This window comes from Suncus etruscus, chromosome X, assembly GCF_024139225.1.
Source record: "Suncus etruscus isolate mSunEtr1 chromosome X, mSunEtr1.pri.cur, whole genome shotgun sequence".
Lineage (NCBI taxonomy): Eukaryota > Metazoa > Chordata > Mammalia > Eulipotyphla > Soricidae > Suncus > Suncus etruscus.
The window spans coordinates 92,654,777-92,667,357 of record NC_064868.1 but is presented as its reverse complement, the minus strand read 5'-3'; the positions used below and the strand labels follow the sequence as shown (position 1 = coordinate 92,667,357).

The following is a 12,581-nucleotide window of genomic DNA, read 5'->3' as shown; positions in this document are numbered from 1 at the left end:
CTTTAGGCATTATTCTTCCAATTGTGTTTCTTTATATTCTACAGATGACAGATAATTCTCTGTCTGCCCCTCTCCTTTGGCTTATTTTATTCACCATGATACTCTCCATGTTCATTCATGTTTCAGCAAATTTCATGACTTACATTTTTTCTTACAGGTGCATGATATTCCATTGTGTAGATGTACCATAGTTTCTTTCTCTGCTCCTCTGTTCTTGGGTTGTTTCTAGATTTGGGCTATTATGAATATTGCTGCAATAACAGGAATGCTGATGCTTTTTCTACATTGTATTTTTGGGCGCTTAGGGTATATTCCCAGAAGTGGGAATTGTTGGAAGGTCAATTCCTAGCTTTGTGAGAAATGTCCATATGCTTTCCAAAAAGGCTAGACTAATCAAGAATCTCCCCAGCAGTGAATGAGGAAGCTCCTTTTCCCCTCACAGCCACATTGAAAATGGTTATTGTTCTCTAAAATGAGTGCCAGTCTCTTTGATGTGAGGTAGTATCTTATTGTTGTTTTGACTTGCATTTCCCTATTGATTAGTGAAATAGAGCATTTTATTGTACATTTGGGCCATTTGTTTTTTCTTTGAGAAAATTTCTGTTCATCTCCCCCAGTTTTTGACGGGGTTGGCTTTATTTTTTCTTGTTAAGTTCTACCACTACTTTATACAGTTTCAATACTAACCCTTCATTAGATGGGAAAACAAATTTTCTCAGACTATGGTTATTTTTGTATTCTGGTCATTGTTTTGAGGTACAGAAGCTTCTTTATTTAATATAGTCCCATGAGTTTTTGTTTACTTCCACTTGCTTGGTTAGTGGTGTTTCATCTTTAAATATTATTTGAGTTTATGTCACAAAGAGATCTGCCTATGTTTTGTCTATGTATATTTAGGGACTCAGGTCTATAATCCATTTTGATTTGATTTTTGTGCACAGCATCAGAAAGTGGCCTAAGTTCTTTTTTATTTTTCATGTCAGCAACCAGTTTTTTCAACACCACTTATTATGTGAAGAGGCTTTTCTTGCTCTACTTTATTCTTTTTTGCTCCTTTATGAAAGATTAGCTGATCATATATTTGGGGCCTGACTCTGGCTTTTTGATTCTATTCCATTGATCAGAGGGTTTATTTTGATTCCAATATCTGCTATTTTAATTATTATTGCTTTGTAGTACAGTTTGAAGTTGGGATAAGTGATGCTTCCCATCTTCTTTTTTCAAGGATTGCTCTCTTTATTTGTGAGGATTTATTTTTACACATGAATTTCAAAAGTGTTTGATCTTTTTATTTGAAATATATTGTGGGTATCTTTAATAGGCTCCCTTTTAGTATTTTTGGCGGGACATTCTGCAATGCTCAGGGCTTACTCTGGCTCTGTGTGTACCTAATAATCACTCCTGGTGGGCTCTGGGATTGAACTTGGGTTGGCTTGTGTTTGAACCTGGGTTGGCTTGTGTAAGGAAAGCACCCTTCCTGCCCCTAAAACAAATTTTCTTTTTTTTTTTTTTTGTTTTGGTTTTTTGGTCACACCCGGCAGCGCTTAGGGGTTACTCCTGGCTCTATGCTCAGAAATTGCCCCGGCAGGTTTGGGGGACCATATGGGATGCCGGGATTCGAACCATCATCCTTCTGCATACAAGGCAAACGCCTTACCGCTGTGCTATCTCTCCAGCACCTAAAACAAATTTTCTTAAGAAGCAATATGGCCATTAGTGGATGTTCTCAGGAAGATCTAGAGACCCATCTTTCTGATTGTAGTCTTCTTCCTATTTCTAATCTTTGACTGAGGAGGCCAAACTCAAGTGGAAGTCAGAAGACATGAAAGCCCCGTGGATGGAGTTTATACTGCTCATTCTTAGAGAAAGAAAAACTCTGTGGTGGAGGGCATGGAGCTAGCATTTACTTGGAGAAATGAAAGCCATTGGTTGCCAAGTCTTGTATTTATGCATTGATATTAATCTTTTACTCATATTATTGCTTTATACATTTTCTTTTACACCACATATACCAGCAGAGTGCCAGTATATCTCCACTATTATCTCAGGCTGTCTCTCCACACCCCCACCCACACACACATATATATATACAATTGACATTCTCACATCACAGCTCTGCTGACAGTATCTCAGTGTTGTTTCCCCTGGGGAGAATAGAATTCTTTCCTTCGTTTATTTGCTTCATCTGAGTGAGATGATCTGGTATTTGCTTCCCCCTGGCCCACTTCAGATGAGATGTGACTCATTTGATACCTTTAGTATCATCTGAGTTACAGCAACTCTCTTATTTTCAGAGCTGAGTTGTATTCTGTTCTACTGAGGGTACACGCCACAATTTTTCCCTTCCCCTATTGGACACATGGGCATTTCCAGGTTTTGGTCCTTGTAAATAAATTGGTGATGGTAATAATTGTTCATATGGTCTTTTGGATGAGTGGTTTTGTCTTCTTGGGCTATATGCCCAGGAATTGTACAATGAAATGGTCCTTCTATTCTTCATTGTGAGAAACATTTTGAAACCGTTTTCAAAAGTGGCTGAACAAAGGAGTGGACTCCTTTTATGTAAATGAAAGTTCCTTTTTGGGCCATATCATGGTCGGTGTTTACTGTTTCCAGACTCTTGTTTGTGCTGTGAGATGTAGCTTACTGCCAGTTTGATTTGCACTTCCCTGATCTTTAGTCCACAACAACATTTAAAAGGTTTGGGAAAAATTACTTAAAGAATCATGATTTATAAAGTTATTGGTCACTGAGTTTTAGACATATAATAGTTCAACACCAATCCCACCACCAGTGTCAACTCTCATTACCAGTGCTCCCTGACTCCATCATCCCCCAGCATCCTCCACCTCCCATGACAAAGGTTTTGGCTGCAGCTTAGGTCTCATGGCAGAAACACTTTTAATTTGTCAGTTGGTCATCTTTGAGTCATTGAGGAGTTACTTCTCTGCTCATTTCTTTTCCCATTTCTGATGTTCTGCTTTATGGAGTTTACAGAGAGCTTGAAATAACCCTTTGTTTGCTGTACAGTGTGTGAGTATTGTCCAGGATTTTATAATGATGGGAAATAATGTCAATCTTTCCCTCTGTCAAGATTCTTTGATGGGCACAGTGGTAGCAGCAGATAGTGTACAATGAAGAGAAAAAGTCAGCGTTTTGTTCTTACTGTCTGATCACACACATCTATAGACCTGGCTTCTTATACCAAAGGAGTCAATTCTTCTAAGTGTCTGTTTTGATCTTAGTCTTTATAATCACAGAATAAACTGGCTTATTTGACCCTCCATTTAACTACTAAGTTACTAAGAGAACAGACGGGTCTGCTTTTCAATATGTCTTGAGCTCAGTTAACAGGTGGGGTGTATGTTGAATGGTGCATGCCAATATTTCTCTATTGATAGAAGCAATTTAAGAAAATGACAGCTGCCTTTTCAAGATTGATTGGGCATATTCTAGTACAAATATCAATTTATTTTTTCTTGAACTGGATTTCTAAGGACACTGCAATGTGTGTTATTGAACTGCAGGTGTTTCTTGTTCCCTTCCAAATACATAACTGACATTCCCAGTGCTAAGCTAGAGATTTCTCCTTATGTGAATGATTGGGCTTAAAAAAGCAAAGCATGGTGAGTAGTGGGAAATGGCAAGTAGTATTATTTGCTGATGGTTTCTGGTCAGAAAGAAAAGTCGTGGAATTTGGAGCTTTAACAAGTATATTGGAAACAGATGTAGATTCACAGCTGACCGTGGATGGCAGGCTGAAATTGGGTTTTTGTTTGATAAGCTATAAGAGAATGATGGAAGGTTGTGCCAAGATGTGATCTAAACAATCACTTATTTAAAGCAGAAAGAGGAAAGAGTACAATATACTGGTCATTGGATACTAGTAATTTTTGGCTGTAGTATGGTAACATGTGCTTAGAAAAGTCATTAAATTGTCCCCATAAAACATTTGCAGGTAAACAAATACTATAATAATAATTTTAAAGGACTAAAATACTTATATAGAAAGGAGATTTTTTGACAAATTGTATTACTTTACTTTATTTTATTTTATTTTTGCTGGCTGTAATTTATTTTCACTTTTTTAATATATAATCATTTTTAAGCACCATGATTACAAGCATGATTGTAGTTGTGTTTCAATCATAAACAGAATACCCCCCTTTACCAGTGCAACATTCCCATCACCAATGCCCCCTTCCCTCCTTCCCAATCCTTGCCTGTATTTGAGACAGGCATTCTACTTTAAAGGATCTGATGTGTTGGTTTAATAGGTTTGTTTATACACTGATATAATATGACTACTTTAGTGATCTGCTTCATCATGTTTCATGATTTCTTCATGTATTAGGAATAGTTAAAATTTATTTTCTTAGTAATCTTGATATTTATAGTATGCGGTTGTTCATTTACTGAGGGGGACTTTCAAAGTAGTGCTCCAGAGGCCTTGGGCCCTTTCCTGGCTATTTTGGCCTTCCATCCAAAGTAGAGGTCTGAGAAGGTTTCTTTAATTTACTTACTTACTTACTTGTTTGTTTGTTTTTTTATGGGTTAGGCCACACTCAGCAATGCTCATGGGTTGCTTCTAGCTCTGCACTAAGGAGTTATTTCTGATAGTGCTCAGGGTACCATATGGGATGCCCAGGATTGAAATGAGCAGCTGAGTGCAAGGTAAGAACCCTTCCCACTGTCCTATTGCTCCAGCCCCAGCCTCTTCATTTACTGTAGAACCATTTGTTTATCTTTGCTTTCATTTGCTTGCCCAGTGGCATTGAAGATGCTTTTAGATTCAGTGTCATGAAGGATTCTGCTTATATATTTGTCTATATAATTTATCAGATTTATATTTTATATCAAGGTCATTAATCTATTTTGAATTGACTTTTGTGCATACTATAATAATAGTTCTTTTTTATGAGAAAAGGAAGTAATAGGGGAACAGGGGTCAAGGTTCCTATTATATCCATCATGAGGGAGAGTGGTTTGGCTCTAAATTCAAAGCACAGACTCAACAACATTGAAAATATGAGATCTAAGCTACAGTAACTAACTTTGTAAGATGCCTGTCAAGGTGGCAGGCAGGGGTGGTATAGGAAGTGGAGGGGTAGAGGATGATAGAGTTTGGGTGATGAGGGTTGGTGGCATTGGTGTTGAAATATTAAATGCCTAAAACTCAACCATCAATAACTTTGTAAATCACAGTTCTTTACTTAACTAAAAAAAGGTTTTAAAAGTAGTTCGCCTTCTTACCTGTGATTCACCAGTTTTCCCATTTACTAAAGAGATTTTCCTAGCTTTACTTCATACTCTTTTATATGATTTTCTGTTACTCTTTGGTGTCTTTTATCCTAAACAACTCTCTTTTTTATGTCGTGTAGGGTATAAATAACGGCTATGGATTCCTTCAACTTTTGGTTGACTAGGAAAATCTACCTCTTCATTTCTTTGTGTCAACTTTTCTGGGTAAACTCTTCTTAATTGATAGCTTTTTTTTCTCTGAGCACTTTTAAGATATAATCATACTATCTTTAGTCTTCAAGGTACCTGCTAAGCAAAATTCTCTGAATTTTGTGTATCATCATTGCTTTGTCACTTATTGATTTCCAGATTCACTTTAACTTTAATTTTTAAGAGGCCGATAATAAAGTGACACAGAAAAGATCTGATTGGGTTGAAATTTTTAGTACTATTTGACTTCCTTGTACTGGATCCTTATACTGTATATATCTCTTATATTCAGGGAATTTTTTATTGTTATTTAAGTGTTTTCTTTTTTCTCCTCCTCTGGTCTTCTTCAAGATTAGTGAAGATCTTGTTTTGGTCCTGTTCTATAGTTTACTTTGGGTTTCTTCCCTCTTGTTAATTCTAATTACTTTATTATCATCTTACTGGGTAACATCAAGAGATCTCTGCACACCCACACATCCTTCTTGATTGAGCCCATTATTAAAGTGATTGCATTTTTCATTTTACTCATTGCATTTTTCAGGATGTGTGTCTTTTCCGTTTCTTTCTCTGGCTTTATTGAATCTCACACTTTATCAGGGATCATTTTTCTGAGCTCACTCATTTGTCTGTGTTCTGAAACTTGCTGAGCTTCTGTCAACCATTCTTTGAAATTTTGCTTCAGATAACACATTAGTGCTCATTTCTCTGTATCTAGTTGATTGTTAATTATAATTTTGGACTTTTTGGGTGGTCCCTTCTTTGCTATTTTGCTATACTCTTTCTGATGGGGCTGCACATCTCTTCTTGTCTTTTTGGACTGCAGGAGTGAGAATTTCACCTAGAGTCGGGTGCAAGGGTGTTTGGCCAAGTTGGGGGGATGTGTCTTTGTCTCCTGGAGATCCAGTTTGCAGCCATAAACTGGTTGCTTCAGAAGCTGAAGTAACTACTGAGATTGAGGGGCTCTATTATGGCCAGTGGAAGTGGCAGCAGGCTACTGGGTTATTTAAGGGTAAGGCTGAAGGAGTCTTTTTTTCTCTTTGATCCTATGGAAGGAAGGGATAACTAAAGGGACACTTCTGCTCGTCTGATTCTTTCATTAGAGTCAGTGTGGAATTAGCTCAATGCCTGGGCGCTGGGGTACAGGTCATTCCACTGGTATGAAAGGTTTGGGGTGTGGAAATGCCACAGGGAATGAGCTAGGGGGGGATCAGAGACTTATCACTGTGACACTCATTATGTAGCAGTCTCATGGGCCCAAGAATGACAATGTGCATTTTGTCCTGGGCTCAGAGTCCAGGCCTGGGACTGTGAAGCCTGGGAAGAATGTGGCATAGTTTCAGCCATGGTCTCATGGCACACCCACACTGAGAGCCCAGAGCTGGGGACTGTTGGCTAGACACGTATTGGAACCCAGGAAGCTCAGCACCGAGCACTAGCAATAGAGCCCTGGAAAGGAGGATAGATTTCTAGAGAACCAGGGTCTTGTCAGTCGGTCCCAGATGATTGCCCAGAGCTGAAGATTGGCTCTGGGGGGTGGAGGCAGGAGCACCTCAAAAGTCCCAGGCGAAACTGAGGTGGAAATGGAGCTGGGGTGGGGGCATCAGGGTCCTGGGAATGGTGGGTCTGAGGTTCTCTAGGCAGATGGGGTTCAGGGTCATGTAGCACCCCTCTGAATAGTGGGTATGAGCCTTATTCTGGAAGCACAGGAAAAGTTTAAGGCAGCCACCACTCATTTGAATACTGAAAATACAGGGTCTGGCAGAGGTTGAGCCTAGGAGAGCATCTGCCATGAAATCTCCACTTTGGGGTGCAGGCCACAAGGACAAATCCTGGTGGAGATACTGAGTGTGACCCTGGGCCAGGAGGGCCCTGTCTCGGAGCCTGGGACCATGGCCTCTCGCCAAGTTTACTCAGGGCTGGTCAGTAAAGCATGCCGTGGGCTTGGAACACTGAAGACTTGAACCCCTGCGAGGAGGAAAGACCATGTGGCCATAGGCGGGCCAGAAAAGCTGGAGCTAGTCAGGTCTGGTGTGAGGTGTGAGGTGCTAGGGTGCTTGATCTCAGGAGCTCTGGAAACCCGAGAGCTAGTGCCACTTCAATTCAACTCCAGCTCCTAATTGGGATATCACTCAGCTCAGCTCGGCCCCAGTGGTTGGTGAAGTGCTAGTTCAGGCCTGGGCCCCCCTTCCTTCGTGCTACCGCCTAGAAGGCATCACCCCATTAGCCTCAGATTGGACAGTGGGGCAGCACTTGGAATGCACACCCTGGCTTCGCCATTGCCAATTCTTGATATGGGGGACCCGCAGCTTTGGGCTGGATTGGCTTTATTATCCCCACTTCCTGGAGGTGTTTGCTTTCATTTGGACGTGTGTGTGTGTGTGTGTGTGTGTGTGTGTGTGTGTGTGTGTGTGTGTGTGTGTGTGGCTGCAGTTGCCCAGACTTCCTTCTACTCTGTAATTTAGAATCTTTTCAATTTTTTAAAACTCTTTTTTCCACAGGAGATAAACATCGTTAGAACTGCCATCCTTTAGATGAAGTGAATTTTCCCAGTACTAAATATAGCCATGACGAAACTCTGAGCATCTGATTCTTGCCTATGGTGTTTTCAACTCAGGAAATCGATAAAGGACTAGGGCTGTATTACCTGCATCAAGTGAATCGGTGATATCACTTCTGTATTGCAGTGATGGATTCCTGTCAGATGTGATGCCAATAGTTTTACAATGTGGGCCATAATAATTTGGGAGGTCAGATTAATCAGCTTTATCCTTTCTCTCAGTTTAGGCTTGCTATTGTACAATAAAGGGAAATGACTATTTTCAGGTTTTTCTATCATGAGGTCTCCTGATTCGTTGCTATGCCCTGTATTGCCTTCAGATGGTCACAACACAGCAGACTCTATTTGTTTCTGTTCAGTGATAGAAGAGTGTGTTGCTTATTTGCTAGGACAAAATTCTTCTCATCCTGTCATGTACTAATTTAGTGCCCAGCAGATAATAATCATAGGGAAATCTATTGACTATTGTTTTGTAGTGATATTTAGACTTAAATGTGATATTTGACTTAAATGTTTCAGTTATTGTGAAGACTGTTGTGAATATATCAATACAGAGGCAGTGAGGGATGGAACAGAGGACATTGATTTTACACTCAGAAATTCTGGATCCAATTTTTAACTTTCCAGTTAACACTAAGGGTGATTTAAAGGTATGTCTAGGGACTTTAGAATTCCTGTCTACTTGAAGTAGTTAAAATCTTTTATTGGCGAGTGCCACACTCAGCAGTGCTCAGCGCTTACTCCTGGCTCTGTGCTCAGGGCTCAAAACTAACCGGTTGGGGAATCATATGAGATACTGGGTATCAAACCTGGGTTGGTCACATGCAAGTCAAGTGCCCTTCCCTCTGGACTATGGCTTTGGCCTCAGAAGTAGTTCAAATTTTTTATAATTCATCTATGACAAATGAACATTTTTTCCCTTTCAAGTTCCTTCTTCAAATCCAAGGACTATATTTAATTCAATTAGTAGATCAAAAATGTAATTAGACTAATCGGAGTCAAGTTTACCCACTGTGTGAGTTAAGAGAATGAGAGGAGGTTTGCAAAATTCAGTTAATGTCCCATAGCCTCTGTCTTCATAGCTCGTGGAAAGTGGATTTTGAATTATCTGTGTACTGAGAAGAATGGCTGTCGCCTCACTTTCGTCTCCCTTGCTTTCTCTTCAGATCTGGCACTATTGGCACTATTCTTCCATCCCCCTTTCCCATGAAAGTGTCCCAGTCACATTTGTTCATTTCCAGTGCTTTGGTTCCTGAAGAAGCCAATGGTCTCTACCATGTACTGAATTCTGGTATCACAAAGATTTCTTTGTGACGTTTGGCTGAGGGGGTACCAATAGTTATGGTTGTTATTAATGTTTGACTAATGCATGCAAATATGTAAACTACTATTTAATCAAAGAGAAATCTTAATACTTCTAGATTTTAACCATTAAATCTGGTAATTGAATAGTAATAACAACAACAATGTATCTGTGGAATTATTTTAATTTGGAAGTTGAAAAAGATGATACTAGAGGTATTATAAGGCACAATTGAGATCAGACTAGTAATAATGTCACAGGCATGTCTTCAGACTCCTTAAACCAAGTCCATGTGTAATCAATCACCTTACTTTTTGATCCATGCAACACCCATATTTTTTAAATATAATTTTTATTTTAATCATAGTGCCTTACATATCATTGACAATAATATTTTAGGTACATATTAACATAAAATCAGGGGAATTCCCATCACCGAATTGTCCTCCCTCCACCTCCATGCCCGTCCTACTTCCCATATACTCTTCCCTCAACCCTGGGGCTGCTAGAATAAGTGGTCCCCTCTGTGCCTAGCTTACTTCTTAGTGGTCTTACACCTGTTTGGTCTTGGTATCTCCCTTATCCCCCCCACAATTGGGAGGTGGGACTAGATAGTTCAAGTTATGTGGTTTTGTTTGAAGAAGAAAAAAATAATAACCTGGAGAAAAAAAAAGAAAAAAAGGATCAAATACTTCTGAAATGGGCAGAGTCCTTCTAGAGGCTTTCATCCTTGGTTTGAGAGACAAAGGGGAAAAAGAAGGTGAAACACCACAACAGTACATAAAGAACTGTGAAATAAAATAAACAGTGAGCATTCAAAAAAAAGGGTAAGCACCATATAAAAGCCATGGTATTGAGATAAAAAAAAATGTGGCAGAGCACATAAGAAAAGAAGAAAATAAATAAATAAATATAAATGGAGACACCCACTTCAATAGCCAAAACACAACAATGAAATCAACAAAAAATAGGTAAATAAATAATAGTAATAATAATAATAATAAAAATAATAAAATTGTTTTGTGCTTTTTTCCCTCCTGCAAATGCACAGTAAATATTGGGGTCATTCGAAAAGGAATTTCCTTTGCCTAAGAGATACAGGGTTTCTCCACCCTTGAAGTATATTGTCATGGGATTAACTATAGACTCCTTTCAGGTTCATTTACTCTCCCCTTGGTGCTTTTGTGGTGTATGGAAGACTTCTGCTCCGTCATGGGTGATAAAATCAGACCTCTGTTTCTAGAGGTCTTGGTATCTGCACAAGTCAAAGAGTTGAACTTATGATTATATCTTTCTTTGTGGTTCTAGATGTTCTGTTCCTTCAGTGTATTTTTAATCTGTCTACTGTGGTTGGCGGTCCTGGTCTTTGCACTGATCCTAGGAAGGGGCCTGAGATAGCCTCTTTCATTATGTTTCCAGAAGTCCCTTTCTGTTGCAATAGTCTCAGACAGACCTCTGGAACTAGGGATCATAGTTGTTATGCAGGTCGTAGCTCACACCCTAGACTAGGGCTTTTTTATTGGTCCCAGGATACATACAGTCTGGCCATGGTTCTGTCAGTCAGTCATCTGTAAATCGAGAATTTGGCATTTGGATAGACCAAAGGGTGACAAGTCTTCTGATTTTGTCTTATCGTTAGCTGGTGAGGTAGGATAACTTGCTCTTAGGTCAAGTTGTTTCCATTTTCCTCATTGTCAGGGTATCATATTAGTGTTTGAAGTTTCTACCCTGTTAAACCCTGTTATTTGATTGTTGAGTATTAGTTGTATATAATGTGTATGTTCTAGGTGCTTCAGAATAGTGCTATCATTCTATGTTTATCTTTCATCTTTTGGCTTACTTCATTTAACATAATATGTTCTAGGTCCATCCACGTTGCTGCAAAGTCTGTGACTGTATCATTTCTGACTGCCATGTAGTATTCCATTGTGAATAGATACCACATCTTAATGATCCATTCATCTGTTGTTGGACATCGAGGCAACACCCATATTATCCACAGGGAAAGGAGAATTCACCTAGTTTTCCCATTTTCCTGCCATAGCACCTAACATAGTAATAGTATTGTAGTTTTTGTGCACAAAGGATGCACTGAATGGTCTCAGAATTGCATATGGATTATGAAGTTAAGGAAATTGGGGCTCAAACTTCCATTTATAAGTGATTTCTTAAGAAAGTACTGAGGTCCATGCATTCATGCAGCAAAAGGTAGTGGATGGTTTTATGCCAGCTATAGTTCTGAGGTACATTCTGGACACAGTTTTGGAGTGAGCTCCTGTACTAATGGTGGGGTGGCTGCACATTTGGGAGAGATGGTTATAGTGCTGGCTGATGCATCCCTCCCACTCAGGTGGTCACTTTAACAAATAGGAACTGTCCTGGCTCACTGCAGATATGGGCGCCTTAATTGGCCCTACCTATTGATCAGAATCTCCAGAATGAAAGTGTTTAGAGTGTAATTGGCTCCTATTAAGAACCGTTTTCTTTGTCTCTCTCTTCTCATGGCTCAGCCTGTCCCCGAAGCACGCCCCAGACATCCCTGATGACAGCACTGACAACATCACCATCTTCACCAGGATCTTGGACCGCCTTCTGGATGGCTACGATAATCGGCTGCGGCCCGGCCTTGGAGGTCAATTTCTGTCTTTGTATATTGTTCTAGCTCCCACTGTGAAATGGTCTTTGTTGGTATTATTATATTGGGGGCCACATCTGGTGATATTCAGGGCTTTCTCATGGATTATTTCCAGGGTTGGGGGGGGGTCAGAGGACCATTAGGCCATTATGGATTGAATTGAGTGAATTAGGTACAAAGTTAGATTTTTTCCTGCTGTACTATCTCTCCAGCCCCTAAGAAATTCTGATGTTTAGGTAATATCTTGACTATGAGCTTGTATAAGGTCAAATTTCTCCCTCCCCCCAGCATTGAACACTGGATCTACCTTTCAGCTGCATGGTCAGTCCCTCTGTCCTGGGTTTAGAAGTTCTGAGTTTCACATAGGTATCATGCCTCATAAGGCAGGATAGCACAAGGTTTGGCCAAGACCATTTCTGGTGGCAAAATAAAAGTCTGTCTAGATGGCAGATGTGGGCAATGAATCATCCTTGAAATGAAGCTAGGAAGATTGCTTTTTCGAGCTTCAGCTAGAAGCTGGGGAACACGGTTTTATTCTCAAAACCCTGAGGAGACATCAAATTGCTTTTTCAAAGAGGAACAATCTGGGTCTAGGTGAAATGTTAGTTAGCAGCGTATTGTTCTGCTCACAATGG

At 39.8% G+C, this 12,581-nt stretch overlaps 1 protein-coding gene across 2 annotated transcripts in view; it reads left to right on the top strand.

Annotated features, from left to right (window-relative positions):
• GABRA3 (gamma-aminobutyric acid type A receptor subunit alpha3) overlaps nt 1-12,581 on the top strand; it is a 211,418-nt gene that overhangs the window by 87,576 nt on the left and 111,261 nt on the right. For both annotated transcript variants that reach the window (XM_049767503.1, XM_049767504.1), the window contains exon 3: nt 11,822-11,943. In XM_049767503.1, the coding sequence (XP_049623460.1) occupies nt 11,822-11,943 (122 nt within the window). The remainder of the gene's footprint in view (nt 1-11,821; nt 11,944-12,581) is intronic.